Source organism: Vipera ursinii (assembly GCF_947247035.1).
Source record: "Vipera ursinii genome assembly, chromosome: 1".
NCBI classification, from domain to species: Eukaryota; Metazoa; Chordata; class Lepidosauria; order Squamata; family Viperidae; genus Vipera; species Vipera ursinii.
This window is the reverse complement of record NC_139512.1, coordinates 257,294,549-257,311,755: the sequence shown is the minus strand read 5'-3', so window position 1 is coordinate 257,311,755 and position 17,207 is coordinate 257,294,549. Positions and strand designations below refer to the sequence as shown.

General features: G+C 48.0%; 1 protein-coding gene across 1 annotated transcript in view; it reads left to right on the top strand.

Moving 5' to 3' along the window:
- The window catches only part of LOC310632759 (amine sulfotransferase-like), a gene marked incomplete at its 3' end in the record, with an annotated part of 30,160 nt that overhangs the window by 1,434 nt on the left and 11,519 nt on the right, over nucleotides 1-17,207 (top strand). The window contains exon 2 of the mRNA XM_083350178.1: nucleotides 14,586-14,794. Within this exon, the coding sequence (XP_083206304.1) occupies nucleotides 14,586-14,794 (209 nt within the window). The remainder of the gene's footprint in view (nucleotides 1-14,585; nucleotides 14,795-17,207) is intronic.

The following is a 17,207-nucleotide window of genomic DNA, read 5'->3' as shown; positions in this document are numbered from 1 at the left end:
TTCCTTCCTTCCTTCCTTCCTTCCTCAATGAGGACTGTAATATGATATGAGAAGAAGAGGTCTAGATGTAGCAAAAAACGATACTGTCACCTCCGTCTGCGAAAGCAGGAAAAACGCATAGCCGGAACGGGTGATGATTCTCAAAGGATTGCGTTTATTGTGAAAAAACGGCAAAACAAAGAAAGAGCAAAGTCAGTGTTGGCTGCTACCTGCATCCAACGCTGCTATATAGCCGCCCAGAGCACACACCCACACCCCGCCCAAACAAGCTAACCTCTGCCTCTCCCCCTATTTACACTCCACCCCTCCCCGTCCGCTCCCTTTGGCTCCCACCTTTCCCTGAGGTTCAGCGCGCTCCTCCCGCCAGGTACGTGCCCACCAAACCCTAACACTGCAGCCCCGCACCCCACCATCACTGCTCACAGCAACCACCCCCCACCCAAGGACGTTCCCTTCACGGCCCCAGGCCCCGGGCCCCTGACACCTCACCACCCCCCACGGTCCTCAGCACCACTGCAGTCCCAGTGAAGCAGGCTCGTTCTGTGAGTCCAGGCTCCAGCCACGCAATGTGGGAGGCTGGGGCCAGCAGCCGCTGTTTGGTGTCCCTGCCGGCAAGGCGCTCCTGTGCCGGTGCAGGATCCAGCGCTGGTCACGTTGGTGCGGCCTCCAGTGTCGGGCGAGGGCCTGCTCAAGAGTTCTGAGCAGGCACGTCCTCCTCAGCCAACTGGGACCCCATGGGGTAGTCCAGCACCGGGCGAGGGCCTGCTCGAGAGTTCTTAGCAGGCGCGTCCTCAGCCAGCCAGGAATCCATGGAGTGGTCCAGTGCAGGCGCAGCCAGCCGGGAATGTGCAGGCGGTCCGGGCTTGACGGGTGGTGTGTCTGCAGCAGAAACGGTAAGGTCCGTGCTTGCTGGCTGTGCAGGGTGGGCAGAGAGGACCTGTGGGCGGGGCGTTCCAGCCAGCTGCAACCCCCCTGCTGAATGTTTGGCCTGTGGGGGTCGACATGCTGCCCCCCCTACCAGGGCTCCTCCTGGAAGGGAAGAAGCAAAGGGTAAGTAATCATCCACCGAACCCGCAACCTTGGCTTGTTCCCGGTGTTTCTGGTGAAAAGCCTGTACCAGGCGGGGAGCATGGATGTCCCCCCCACCACCCATGAAGCCTCCTCAATGGGATATCCCCTCCATAGGATTAGATACTGCACGTTACCCCTCAGCAACCTGGAGTCAAGGACCTCTTTTTAAATTTTTTTTATAAACTTTATTAAATTTATTATTTAAAACATTGGACACGGTACAAACGGACTGACATACCTTCTTGTCTACAATATTCATATATGTATATGTACACATAAAATACACTTAAGATACATATTGATTATATATAATACAATACTTACAACAATCAACCAATCTATAAATTCTAATAGAGACCTTCCTTTTTTTCCCGCCAAAAATAAAATTTATTCCAAATTTTGTAGTAACCTGATTGGTCTTTATTTTTAATTTCCAAAGTTAATTTATCCATTTCTGCGCATTCCCAAATTTTCCTTATTACCTCATTTTCTACTGGAATTTCACTCCTTTTCCAATTCTGGGCAAATGACATTCTTGCTGCTGTAATAATATGAATCATCAGATACAACTCGTCTTTGGGGTATTTCTCTTTTGTTATGCCCAATAGGAAAAATTCTGGACTAAACTCAACTTCTTGTCTTAATATTTCTTTTAGCCATGTCCAAATCATTTGCCAAAATCTTTGTGACTTGCTACAGGACCACCACGTATGAAAATATGTACCTAATTCTTCGGAGCATTTCCAACAATTAGGAGATACTGTCTTATACATTTTGGCTAAACGAGCTGGGGAAGATGCCATCGGTAGAACATTTTGAATAGGTTTTCTTTGTAAGATGAAGCCAGTGTTATTTTTTTATTTCTGTCCCAGAGCGTTTGCCATGTATCAAGGTCAATGCCATGTCCCAGATTTTTAGCCCAAGTCAACATAGGGTCCTTCACTTGTTCCTCGAACAGCTTATATCCCAGAAGCAAATTATATATTTTCTTTATCTGTTTATTATCTGGGCCCAATAATATTTTGTCCAAGGCCGTTTCCTGGGTGTTTATCCCCCATTCTTTTTTATCTTTCCTGAATCTTGATTGAATCTGTAAATAGGCCCACCAATCTAGTTTTATTCCTTGTAAATCTAATTCATTTCTAGACTTCAATTCCCCCTCATCATTCATGATATCCTTATATGAAATTATGTTGCCCAAGTCGAATAGATTTGGATAGACAATCGCTTCGAGAGTGGATAGCCAGACTGGTACTTTAGTATAATTGTGAGTTCTAATTTTGTTCCAAATGTTAAATAATGCTTGCCTAATCCGATGTTTTTGAAAGTGTGAAAATAATCCTTGTTTCTCAGTCCATAAAAGGGCGTGCCAACCAAATTGTAAATCATGACCTTCTAAAGTCAGTAATCTTCTATTTTTCAAAATTATCCATTCTCTAATCCAATTTAACGCCGCGGCATGGTAATATAACTCCCAGTCTGGCAATCCAAAAACCCCGTTTTCCTTTGTATCCTGCAAGTATTTCATTTTAATTCTTGGTTTTTTCCCTTGCCAAACAAAATTTAATGACAGTTTGTTCAAATTTCGGAAAAATTTTGAGTCAATTTGTATTGGAATATTTTGGAACAAGAACAAGATTTTGGGCAGGACATTCATCTTGATAACCGCAATTCTCCCCAATAATGAAAGGTTCAGGTTTCCCCATCTTTCCAAATCACCTTTTATTTGTTTCACTATTTTATCATAGTTATCTTCTTTAAGTGAAGTGCATCTAGCCGTGATATTGATTCCTAAGTATTTTATTTTTTTGACTATTTCTATGTCCATAATTCCAGCCAATTTTTCTTTTTGTTTATCAGTCATATTTTTAACAATCATCTTAGTCTTATGTCTATTTATTCTCAATCCAGAAACTTCACCATATTTAATTAATTCTTCCAGTAATTTTGGTCCCGTGTAGTATGGATCCTCCATGATAAAGACCAGATCATCTGCAAATGCTTGAAGTTTAAAAGTTTCCTTTTTAATAACTAATCCTTTTATCTGTGGATCATTTCTAATTATTCTCATTAGGACTTCTAGTGTCAATATGAATAGCAGTGGAGATAAGGGGCAGCCTTGTCGTGTTCCCTTTTGTATTTGAAATTTCCTAGATGTTTCCCCATTAATAATTACTTTTGCTTCCTGGTTAGTATAGATTGCCCTAATTATGTTTATAAATTTTTCACCCATAGCCATAAAATTACGTTGTTGATATAAAAATGACCATTTTACATTATCAAAAGCCTTCTGGGCATCTAGAAATAACGCCATCTGTTGTCCGCTGTGTAGTTCATAATATTCTAACATATCCAGTATTACTCTAATATTATGTTTAGTTTGCCTCTTAGCAAGGAAACCATTCTGGACTGCATGTATGAAGTCATTCAGGAATCTTTTAAGTCGTTCAGCTATGATTGTTGTGAATATCTTATAATCTGAATTGAGTAGCGATATAGGTCTATAATTTTGAATTAATGTATGGTCAGTATTATCTTTCGGGATAAGAGCTATATTTGCCTCAGACCAAGATTTAGGCGTTCTTGCATCTTCTAATACCGCATTGAACACCTCCAGTAAGGGTTGTGCTAAAATATTTTGTTGTTCCTTATAAATTTCTATTGGGAGACCGTCAGGACCCGATGCTTTATTGTTTTTTTGTTCATTAATGGCCATTATCACCTCGGACAATCTAATTTCTTCGTTCAACATATTTCTGATTTCCTCTGTAACCTTAGGTAGTTTAGCTTTTTGGAAACAATCCTCCACTTTCTCCATGTTTACCTGACTATCATCTTTGTATAATTGCTCATAAAATTCCTGGGCTATAGTTTTTTTCTCCTCTTCCTGGTAGTGTATTCTCCCTTTGTCATCACATAGTTTACTAATCCAACTTTTCTCCTTTTGTTTTTTTCAATTTATATGCAAGCCATCGGCCCGGTTTGTTTGCATTTTCAATAAATTCTGTTTTGTGCCTCTCATCTGTTGTGCTAGTTTCTCTTTATCTAAAATATTAAGTTTATGTTCAATTAAATCCATTGATTGTCTGACATTCTTTTTTTGTGGTTCTTGTTGGAGTATTGTTTCTAACCTTTTATATTCCCCTTCTAACCTTTTCCGTTGTTGTTTTTTGCCCTTGTTCTTATTTATCATATATGCCATTGCAACCCCTCTCATTATCGCCTTGGCTGTATCCCAATTATTTTGTACAGAGGTGTCTTCAACTTTATTTTCCTTGAAGAAGAGATCTAGTTCTCTCTCCATCTTTGACTTGAAATCATCTTCTTTTAAGATTGATCTTTGTAAGGTCCATCTAGGTATTTTTTTTGAACCTTTCCAGCTAAATTTCATGGGGTTATGGTCTGCCAAGGTACCTGTCTCAATACACACCTCTTCAACTTCGGGGTTAATTTCTTTTGTCATCCATACCATATCAATTCTAGACCATGAATTATGTTGATTAGAGTAATATGTATATTGTCTTGCCTTGTGGTTTCTTTCCCTCCAAACATCCTGAATGTTTAAGTCTCTAGCCAAATTAAAGAAGGATCTCGGTAATGTTCTTCTTTTCCTTTTCCTAATCATCTTGCCCATATAGTCCAGATTAATATCTAAAATAGTATTAAAGTCTCCTAGCAAACAAATTTCATCATGATCTATGCTACATATCTTATTATGTAGTATTTCAAAGAACTGTTCTTGATTTTGATTCGGGGCATATATCTCTACCATCATCACCTTCCTATAGTTTATTTCAACCTCAACTATCAATATTCTACCCTCTTTGTCATTATAGATTTGTTTGGCTGCCAATTTCTGATTCACATATAGTGCCACCCCTCTCTTTTTCTTTTGTCGGTCTAATGAAACGAATAGGTTCCCTAGTTTTGGTTGGGCTAGCAAATGTTTTTGTTGTTCCTTTATATGGACTTCCTGGACTGCAACGATATCTAGTTGTTGGCTAATGAGCTTATTAAAAAATTTCCGCCTTTTCATTGGCGAGTTTAATCCGTTGATATTTAAAGACAAAATTCTACACTCTTCTTCCTTTATTTTACTTATTTCTTGTTTTTGTAGATCTCGTAATCCGGGGCACTCTCGCATCTTTGTCTCTAGCTCCATGTGACTCTGTGGGCTCTCCAGGTTTATTCCTTCTATCCTCTACTCCTAAAGCTTTCCCTTCCATACCTATCCATCTTGTGTCTCTTTCTCTTACCACCCTTCCGTCTTGATCTTCTACTTCATCCTGGTTGTTAAAGTGGAGTTTATAGAAATCTTCTGCCTTCTCTATCGAATCCAATCTGTACCTTCTATCCTGCCATGTAACTAAAATACCTTCTGGAGTTAGCCATCTAAAGTTCACATTGTCACTAATCAATTTCGATGTTAAAAATTGATAGCCACGTCTCAAATCCCTCATCCTTCTAGGTATCTGTTTAAGAATAGTTATTTGTTGTCCTCGAAATTCTAATGGCTCCTCTCTTGATCTATGTAGAAGTTCATTCTGGATCGATTTTTTAACCAGTCTGACATGTACTTCTTTAGGAAGGTTATGTCTCCTCGCATAATTAGTTTGAACCCTGTATGTTTCGTCAATTTCCGCCAGCATTTCCTCCTTCCCTAAACCAAGTGCCTTTGCCATTAATTCTGCCATCATATCCAGCAGATCTTCCCCTCTTTTTTCTTGAACATTTTGGAAATGTAAGTAGTGAGCAGCCTTTTCCGCTTCCAGGAAAATAACTGTTGTCTCTAACTCCTTATTTGCCTGAAGTAGTGTTTCATTTAAATCCTCTACCCTCTTCTCCTCTTTTTCCATTCTAGCTTCCATATCTTGTAACCTTTATTCATTTTTAATTAATTGTTGTTGAATCCCTTCAAATTTATCATCTATCGCTTGAATTTTCCCCTTAAGTTCACCAGTGTCACTTCTTATTTGACCTATTTCTTTCTTCATCTCCTCATGATTTTTGGTCATTGCCTCATGCATATTTTGTAAGAGAGCATGTAAATCTTTAAAAGAATTTGAATTTGATCTTTCCCTTTTCCACATGTCCTCTATGGACTTCTGACTAGAAGGGCTTGAAGACATCCCTTGCCCCTGTGTTGTCGCCTTCTTGCCTGCGCTAGTCTTAGTTAGGTTCGGAATGCTTGTCATATTTAACCAGATTGCTTAATCACAAATGCGCTTTACAAATATTTAGTTCCTTTAACCTTATATGAACCTTTAACTATATAACAAAGGGTTATATATAACAATTACAGCAAGATATTTATTACCAACTAAACAGATTATATAATAAAATTATATAATATATTTATCTAGATATGTTCAAAATCACGTTCCTATTTCATTTCCGGCTCCGAGATTAACACCTTTTATGTCTTTCTCTGCCACCAAAGACCAGTAGGTGTCTCACTATCCAGACTTCAGTTCCTGAATTGCTATATCACTTACTCCATCTTAAGTCCATTAACCACCCGTGGCAAATAGAGCAAAGTTTCAAAAGTTCAAAATTTACCAAGACAGTCCAAACAGTTCACTTTCCACACCCGGTTTTTCAAAGGCTCAGTCTCCGAGACTCCAAAGATTATCTTTGCCCTGTTGCTTTTCTGTCGTTTCGTCTATTTTCATAGCTAGTTTACAGTCTAATAACTTCCTGGCTTCCTCTTCTTGTCACTCTCGCCAAACGCCTTCTCTCAGTGCTTCTCTTGCCACACGTTCCCTCTCCGTAAGGCACCCACTTCAAGCCAGTGCCTCTTTCCCAAGCGCTTCCTAATATTTTCAGATATAAATATTTGGATATACTTTCCGTCAGCTCCGTTGTACCGTTGTACTGCTAAGTCAGTGCTAGCTCTGTCCCTCTGTCAGGTCTTCTTGTCGGCCATTACTGGCCTCCTTCTCCCCAGTTTGCTCGCATCAGGTTTTCTCCGGATCTCTGACACGAGCCGCCGCACATGTAGGTTCTCCGGGACGCCTGCAACTTCGGCTGTCCCTACAGGACCTCCTAGGGCTCCGAAAAGCCCTCACAAACACTGGGTGAGAGGTTGTGTGTGACAGAGAAATCCGTTCACATAGCCGCCCGCTCTGACAGCTGGCTCCGCCCCAGTCAAGGACCTCTTGTACCTCAAAGTGCTTGCCATGGACAGGCCCAGGACCCCCTTCTCCAGCCACCGGAGCAGCCATTGTGGCAGGCTTCAGCAGGCTGCTATGGAAAACCGGGTGGATCTTGCCCAGGAACCTTGGCAACCGGAGCCGTACCATCACGGGATTGATCACCTGTACCACCCGGAAAAGCCCAAGGTATTTGGGACCCAACCTCTTACAGGGCACTTGTAGCCGCAGGTACTTGGTCGATAGGTATACAAGGTCCCCCACCTTAGGGGTGTCAAACGGCCTTCGCTTTTTGTCCACCTGCCCCTTATTTGTTGTCGTGGCTCATTCCAATGCCTTCTTCATTGCGCCCCAGACCTCCTCTATCTACCTCATCCATTCCTTGGGCTGACAGGGATCTCTGTCCCCCTGGGCACACTCAGCAATGGGTACAAAATTGCACCCGGAGACTACTCTGAAGGGGGAGAATCCAGTACTGCTGTGGACAGCGTTGTTGTAAGCAACCTCGGCAAACACCAACAGATCCACCCAGTTGGTCTGCTGGTAGGATACATAGCATCTTAGGTACCATTCCATGGCAGCATTGGTGCGTTCTGCTGCTCCATTGGTGCATGGGTGATATGCCGAGCTAAGACCCTGAGATGACCCAATGTAGCGAACAAACTCCCTCCAGAAACGTGCGGTGAACTGTACCCCACGGTCTGATATAGTGCGCCGGGGCACACCGTGCAAACTGTAAATATGCGTAACAAACATCCATGCCAACCGCCGGGCCGATGGCAACCCCTTGCAAGGGACGAAATGCGCCTGCTTAGAAAACAAGTCGACAACCATCCAGATGACATTGTAGCCCTTGCTCTCAGGCAGCTCAATGATAAAGTCCATGGCTATATCCTGCCAGGGCCGGGTGGGGTTGGCTAACTGCTGGAGAATTCCCAATGGCTTACCGACAAAGGGTTTGGCGGTGGCGCAGACATGGCACTTCCGCACATAGTCCTCAATGGCGCTCTTCATGTGTCGCCACCAAAATTGCCGGTGCGCCAGATGCAGGGTCTTCAGGAACCCAAAATGCCCCACCTGCTTGGCGTCATGGCAATGATACAGTATCCATTTTCGCATGGACAAAGGTACGTACATTCGTGTCCCGTGCCAGGCCAGACCGTCCTATGCTGTCAGCAAGTTCGGGTGGGCCTGTAGCCATTCGTCCTCCCGAAGGGCCTCCCAGAGATCGTGGCGCAGGCCCTCCTCTGCCGCCTGGGCTGTTTCCCCCACCCGGGCTGTCTCCCCCACCTCTGCTGGCATGAGCACCTGTACCACCTCCTCCCTTTTGCTATCGTACTGCGGCATGTGGGACAAAGCATCCACCAGAAAGTTCCTCCAACCCGGGACGTACTTCAAATTGAAGCGAAAGTGGCGGAAGTACAGCACCCATCGGACGTGACTAGGCGACAACCGCCGAGGCGTTTGTAGGGCCTCCAGATTCTTATGATCCGTCCACACTTCAAACGGATGGGTGGCCCCCTCCAGGTGATGCTGCCACATTTCCAAGGCCCAGTGAACAGCAAAAGCCTCCTTTTTCCAGATCGCCCAGGCCCGTTCGGTGGGGGTTAGTTTTTTGGAGGCATATGCACAAGGCTGGAGCACCCCTTTGCTGTTTCGTTGAAGGAGAATGGCCCCAAGAGCAACATTGCTTGCGTCCGCCTGGACCACAAAAGGCAGGTCAGGGTCCGGATGCAGCAGGATGGGTTCTTTGGCAAACAGGGCTTTGAGTGGCTCGAAGGCCCGTTGGCATGTCATGGACCATGCCAGTTTGTGACCTGGATGTGGCTGTACTGCCAACTGTCGTGTGCGCAATAGGTCCGTAAGTGGCAAGGCAATGGCTGCAAAGCATGGGATGAACTGCTGATAAAAATTAGCAAACCCCAAAAATCTCTGCAACTGGCAACGGGTCCAAGGGGCCTTCCATTGCTGAATAGCCTCCACCTTCTTAGGGTCCATTTCCACCCCGGCTGCAGATATCCTGTATCCTAAGTAATCTAGCTGCATCCTGTGGAATTCACACTTGGACAGTTTGATGTACAGCTGCACCTCCCTTAGTTTGGTCAACACCTGTCGCACCAGAACGACATGTTCCTCCATCGTCGTTGTGTAGATGAGGATGTCGTCCAGGTAGACCAAGACCCCGTGGTATAAGAAGTCATGCAAGACCTGGTTGATCAACTGCATAAACACCACGGGGGCTCCCTGCAACCCGAACGGCATCACCCGGAACTGAAAACTACTGAGGGGACAGTTAAACGCTGTTTTCCACTCGTCCCCAGCCCTGATCCTGACCCGGTAGTATGCCTCCCTCAGGTCCAGCTTCATAAACACCCGACCCTTGGCCAGGTGTGCCAGCAAATCCTTCATCAAAGGGAGGGGGTAGAGGTGTTCTACACACACCACGTTGACCCCCCGGTAATCAACACACAAACGAAGGGTCCCATCCTTCTTTTCACAGAACAGAACAGGCACCGCCATCCTGGACCACGCAGGCTGAATAAACCCCCTCTCCAGGTTCTTGTTGATGTATCTCCGGAGCTCTTGCATCTCCCTTGGTGACATGGCATACATGCGGGGTTTGGGCAGCCTGGCGCCTGGCTCCAGTTCGATAGCGCAATCCATGGGTCAGTGGGGTGGCAACGTGTTGCATTCTTGCTCATTGAACACATCCATAAGGTCAGAGTAGTCCTGGGGCACCTGGGCCTCCTGGCTGGGTCCGACCCCACAAGCTTTCTCCTGCTTCCCCGCATTTCCTGGCCCTATGAAGGTTGCTCTCGAGGGGACTGGGGTCCCAACCCCAGACGGAAGTGCCGACAACCCCCCTCCTACCAAATCATAGGGCCCCATTTGTCACGCCATGTGAGCCCTAGGATGACCGCTTCTGTCATGGAGGGCACTATGACAAAACGCAGGGTTTCCCAATGCTTCCCCATCTCCAATCTGATTGGTACTTTTATGTGCGTTATAGGCACCCCACCCAGGAGAGACCCATCCACTTGTTGGAACCGAAGGGGAGTGGCCAGTTTTTTCAGCGTAACCCCCACTTCAGATGCCACTGCCTGGCTTATGAGGCATCGGGTGCTCCCTAAATCGATTAGGGCCTTGTATGCCCTCTTCCGTCCCATCTGAGGGCTAACCAGCACCACCAGGAACACAAAAGGGCACACCAGAGCACTTACCATCGGGTCCTCCTCCTGCTCTTGTTCCTCGGGGCTCTCATACACCGTAGGCCAGGTAGTCGTCGGTACATGCAACCGGAGGGGGGTTGTCATCCTGGGCACCTCGCTCAATATCTGGTGTGCAGCCTGTGACCGCTCCATGGTTTTCTTGGGGGTTGGGCCCCGTGCTGGAGGAGGAGGTGCTGCCCGGGCCAGTGGCAGTGGGCACTCAGCTGTTCGATGACCCGGCTGGTTGCACCTGAAGCACCGGATCGTAGCTCGTGACGTCTGTGCAGGGGTCCTTGGCAATGTCATCACGGGTTTCTGCTCCTCCGGTCTTGCCCTCTTGGTAGGCTGCCAACCACCAGGCACAGCCTCAGGCCTTCCCTGTATGTCCTGTAGCTTTATGTCCAACTCTATGGCCACCCGAAACCACTCCTGCAACCGAGTTGGAACACCGCGCACCACACACGCCCGACAAAGGGCACCGTCGAGCCCGGCCTTGAAATGGTGCACAAGGAGACGCTCCGGCCATGAGCGCAGTTTCCCGGCCACCTTACAGAAATCTCCGACATAGTCTACCACTGGTCTGCCTCGCTGGTGGAGGATCAACACATCAGCTTCAGCATGGTGCACTCAGGAAATGTCCTCGAACCGGGCTCGTAGAGCCTCCAAGAACAGTCGGACATCCCTGAGCTCACGGGCATGGTCGCTATAAAGGTCGGCTGCCCAGGCTGCAGCCTCTCCCTGCAAACAAGCTGACACCGCCACCACCATTGCCCACTGGGACGCGAAGGTCTGGGCGTACCTGTCCATATGGTTTATGACCTGACCCAGGAACATTGCCAGATGATCGGGGTGGCTGTCGTACGTCGCCGACAGAGGTGGTGGGCCCCACACTACACCAGGGCCCCAAGGCCCCACCTGAGAGCCCAGGGTCCTGGTACCTAAAGCTGGTCATGTTGCTTGCTGGCTGGGACCTCTGTCCATTCCTGGCCAGGATCCCGGATCACTCCGCACCGTGGCCACAGGGGGCTGGGCCTCAGGGGCCCTCATTTGGGATGTACTCAGGCTGGGTGGACCCCGGAACCTCGGACTGGCCAACCGGAAACGAGATGGGCCAGACCGCACTGACTGGGTCCCTGCAAGGGACCACCGTCCCACATCTTGCTCGGAGTCGGTGACTGTCCAAGGAGCGGGCTCATGGCTGCCAACCTCCCCGAACCTATCCCGTAGTATGTCCATGGTTTGGCTGCTTGGGGTGGTGGAGTAGCTCCACTCCTCTCCATCATCATCCGTCAGGTGTCACGACATCCTCTGCCAGGAAACAAAAGCACTCCAAAAGGAACGGGTGACCAGGCTTATTTCTTCCACAAAACAAACCGCGGTAAAGTCAGCATTGAGGCACCTAGCCTCAACGCTCTTTTATCATGTTACCACACCCTAACCCCACCCCTTCAAAGCAAACCGGCATCCGCCCGCCTCCCCATAAACACCCCACCCATCACCGTGCATAGCCACCACCCATCGTGTGCACTGCTGCAGCCCGTCAAGCCCCCTCCCAGGTGAGTTCTGTCCTTCCACTCCCTCGCGTGCCCCAGTCCGTGCTGGTGTTGCGGACGTTAAACTCCCCCCGAGTCCAGTAACAGAGGGTGGTGAAACGGGCACAGCCACACACCCCTCCACAGTTTGCTGGGGCGTGTCCAACTGCCCGCTTGGTTCAGCCCGTTGCTGCCCGGGCGCCATCCGCAGTCCAGAGTCCAGCCGCCGAGAAGCAAACGTCAGCGCCAGACCGGTGGACGCCCGGCACCGTCCCCGGTGACGAGGCAAGCGCGCGCCCGCCGGCCGTCTGGGAGCAGGCACGCCGATCAGCTGAGCGCCGGCCAGCTGCTTGGCGGGATTGCGGCGGCGCGCTCCGCGAAGTCCGGGCGAAGCCACGCCCTCCAAACGAGCGTCCAGGGGTCGGGGAAGGTGCTGTCCGGGTCCGCCGATCAGCTGGGCACCGGCCAGCTGCTCAGCGGGGCTGCGGCAGCATGCTATGGCGGCAGACGAAGCCACGCCCTCTAAATGAGCGTCAGGGGTCCGGGGAAGGTGCTGCCCGGGCGCGCCGATCAGCTGGGGACCGGGAAGGTGCTGCCCGGGCGCGCCGATCAGCTGGGGAGCGGCCGGCTGCTCGGCGGGGCTGCGGCGGCACACTGCAGCGGCAGATGAAGCCACGCCCACCATCCAGGAGTCCGGGGCTCGACGTAGGAGGTAATGTCGAGGCCCGAGCGGACGGGAGGCTGGCGGGGCTTGACATCAGGCGCCGTTCCCTCCATTCCAGCAGAGCCCCACTCGGCCAGGCCGCCTGTCCCTGATTGGGCCCTCTATGCCCTAGGGCGGGGCTCAGCCACCACTCCCCTCCACAGTCCCGGCTACCGGTCTCCTAGGGTTCAGCCGCGGACACCACCAGTGGAAGGGTCCTCACCTTAGGCCTCTCTGTCGGTTGGGTCTCCTCGTCCACCTCCACCACATCAAGAGGCTTTGTAGCAGCATCGGCCGCCTCCTCTGTGGCAGCCATTGGAGCAGCCCCTTGCATCCCCTCTGCCATGTCCAACTCACACAGGAGGGCACACAGCAAAAAAACTCAACACTGACTTACTGTCACCTCCGTCCGCAAAAGCAAGAAAAACGCACAGCCGGAACGGGTGATGATTCTCAAAGGATTGCATTTATTGTGAAAAAATGGCAAAACAAAGAGCAAAGTCAGCGTTGGCCGCTACCTGCATCCAACACTGCTATATAGTCGCCCGGAGCACACACCCACACCCCGCCCAACAAGCTAACCTCTGCCTCTCCCCCTATTTACACTCCACCCCTCCCCGTCTGCTCCCTTTGGCTCCCGCCTTTCCCTGAGGTTCAGCGCGCTCCTCCCGCCAGGTACGTGCCCACCAAACCCTAACACCACAGCCCCGTACCCCACCATCACTGCTCGCAGCAACCACCCCCCACCCAAGGACGTTCCCTTAACGGCCCCAGGCCCCTGAAATCTCACCACCCCCCACGGTCCTCGGCACCGCTGCAGTCTTGGTCAAGCAGGCTCATTCTGTGAGTCCGGGCTCCAGCCACGCAATGTGGGAGGCTGGGGCCAGCAGCCATTGTTTGGTGTACCTGCCAGCAAGGCGCCCCTGTGCCAGCGCAGGACCCAGCGCCGGTCACGTTGGTGTGGCCTCCAGCATTGGGTGAGGGCCTGCTCGAGAGTTCTGAGCAGGCGCACCCTCCTCAGCCAACCGGGAACCCACGGGGCAGTCCAGTGCCAGGCGAGGGCCTGCTTGAGAGTTCTGAGCAGGCGCACCCTCCTCAGCCAACCGGGAACCCACGGGGCAGTCCAGTGCCAGGCGAGGGCCTGCTTGAGAGTTCTGAGCAGGCGCGCTCTCCTCAGCCAGCCGGAAATCCACGGAGCAGTCCAGCGCAGACGCAGCCAGCCGGGAATGCACAGGTGGTCCGGGCTTGATGGGCGGCGTGTCTGCAGCAGAAACGGTAAGGTCCGTGCCTGCTGGCTGCGCAGGGTGGGCGGAGAGGACCCGTGGGCAGGGCATTCCAGCCGGCCGCAACCTCCCTGCTGAATGTCGGGCCCATGGGGCTCGACATACCTCTATTATTAAATGAATTACTCTCTATTCTTAAAAGGGACAAACGTAAGGCCTAGAGTTTAGAATTTAGTGCATATGGAGACATAGGTTTGATATCTTAAAACTCCCAATCCAGAACTTCAGAACCATAGACTACTTCATACAACTCACAATATAATCAAATACTATTCTTGCTTGCTTTAAGACATTTCTAAAAATCAAATGGGACATTTCTAGATTTTAATGAGTTTTCTCTCTAGGTGATGCATGAGTATGTCATAAGTTACATTCTATTTCTGTGATGAGGAGAATCCCAGAATTCACTTAAAAATAAGTATGACAGCATAGAATATGGTTGAAATTATAGTAAGTTTATTCTGCTCACAGATCCTATATGAATTATTCCACCCTTGGTCTTAATTGATTTCTACACTTGAAATCAGACCAAACTCAAGTTATTTCTTCTCTTACTGATACAACCTTGGTGATATACGTAATGTGATACCTAGATAATTTCCTGAAGTTTAAAACAAGTTGATTTTCACTTTTAGGAACTATCTGGACCCAGAATATTCTATGCTTGATTTTGTATGAAGGCCATCGGAATGGAACAGAAAATATTCCCATATCACGTCGATGTGCATCCTTAGAATGCAACATATACAATGTGGATATCAGCCAGCTGCCATCACCTCGTGTCCTCATGTCACATCTGCCATATTACCTACTTCCCAAAAAACTGAGGGCCAAAAAGGGAAAAGTAGGCCAATCTTGTTACTCTATTCTAACTATAATAGTGAGTTAGCTGAAAAATACAAGGAATGTATATATATATATATATATATATATATATATATATATATATATATATATATATATATATATATATATATATATATATATATATATATATATATATATATATATATATATGCAGCCCGGGATCAGCTGAGCCGCGCTCAGAAGTCGCGCTCAGAAACGCTGATCCCGGGCTCCTGCCCAGCTCACATGCTTGCGGAAAAGAGGCTGCTTGCTAAGCGAACTGGGCAGGAGCCTGGGATCAGCATTTCTGAGCGCGACTTCTGAGCACGGCTTAGCTGATCCTGGGCTGCTGCCCAGCTCACTTAGCAAGCAGCCTCTTTTTCACAAGCATGTGAGCTGGGCAGGAGCCCGGGATCAGCTGAGCCGTGCTCAGAAGTCATGCTCAGAAACACTGATCCCAGTCTCCTGCCCAGCTCACTTGCTTGCGGAAAAGAGGCTGCTTGCTAAGTGACATAGAGGGAGAGAAGGAAAGAAAGGAAGGAAAGAAGGAAGGAAGGGACAATGGGAGAGATGGAAGACACCCATCCCAGTCCCACTCCCCTCCACCAGAGATCCACAGATTCCCCCCCCCCCCCACAGGCACCCTGCAACCTTAGTGATGAGCTCGCCACGCCTCCCCAGGCCATTGATCACATGACCCTGGCACACTGAATGTTATAAGTATGAATCAGTTGCCAAGCATCCTAATGTAAATCACATGACCCTGGGGATGCTGCAACAGTCATAAGTTTGAAAAATGGTCATAATTCACTTTTTTCAGTGTTGTTGTAACTTTGAACAGTCACTAAACAAATTGTTGTAAGTCGAGGACTACCTGTACTTTATCATTTTTTCCTCTTTTTTTGGACAAGTTTTTGACACATTGCTGGGCGACTGGTGGTACTCAGATATTGCCTTATCCTGAAAGTGGTACAATGGGTGAAAAGGTTGAAAAGCCATGCACTAGAGAACAGATTATAGAAGAAAAAGCACTGTAATAAAGCATTATTAACCTTTATCTAGGTGAGAAAAAAAGCCAGAAGTGCACACAAATTCTTAAAAGACAAAACTTCTAAGCTTTATAAAGGTAAAGGTTCCTCCGCACATGCGTGCTAGTCGTTTCCAACTCTAGGGGCAAGTGCTCATATCCATTTCAAAGCCGAAGAGCCAGCGCTTGTCCGAGGATGTCTCCGTGGTCATGTGGCCGGCATGACTAGATGCCAAAGGTGCATGGAACGCTGTTACCTTCCCACCAGAGTGGTCCCTATTTTTCTACTTGCCTTTTTACGTGCTTTTGAACTGCTAGGTTGGCAGAAGATGGGACGAGTAACAGGCGCTCACTCTGTTACACGGCACTCGGGATTCGACCCGCCAAACTGCCGACCTTCTGATCGACAAGCTCAGCGTCCTAACCCACTGAGCCACTGCATCCCTAAGCTTTATAGTGAAGCATTAAATTGGTTGGGGGTCATGCCCATTCTTTCTCAAGGTACTGAGTCATTAAGGATTTAATTATTTTAAGTGATGGCCCTGCCTAAACTATTTGGAAATGAAATTTCACAAATGATTTTTCATGCTTGTTTTTAATGATAACCTACACAAAAAAATGGCATAATCTACAATTGGAGCAGAAAAATTCCATTTTGCTATACATCAAATGATAAACCAAAATCAAATAGGAAAAAAAGACATAGGTGATATAGGAACAGAGTTCACAAACAGATGAATACCTACTAAATGAACATTGAATGCAAGAGAAATCTATCCCTGTCATAAACCGAAGTGGGAATAAAAACAGAAGCAAGGCAATAGCTCTCAGGAACCAGAATTATCACTACCCAATGAGAAGTCTAAGGAAGAAGTATCCCTGTCAAGAGATGCTGAGAGAAAGTTAGAGTTCAAGGAAAGGCAAGTGGAAGGCATCAAAGCTTTTGAAGGCTTTTCAGGAGCCATCAGGCTAGAGCAGACATGTCAAACTTGCAAAATCACGTGATGTCGTGTGATGTATCAGAGCTTTTTCTCCATTGCCAGCAATAGAGTGGGCACGGTTTCCTGATGATGTGTCTGGCCCGTGGGGTGACAATTTGACACCCCTGGGCTAGAGCCTTCATAGAGTCCCTTGGGCTGTCCTCAAATGTGGTTTCTTGATCAAGCTGTATGTTTATAGCACTGAAATACAAGATTTAGTAAAACCATACTGGTAATATTGCATCCAGATTTGGACCCCACAATATGAAAAAGATGTTGAGACACTAGAAAAAGTGCAGAGAAGAGCAATAAAGATGATTAGGGGGCTGGAGGTTAAAACATATGAAAGAACTGTTGCAGGAACTGGTTGTGTCTAGTCTAGTGAAGAGAAGGACTAAGAAGAC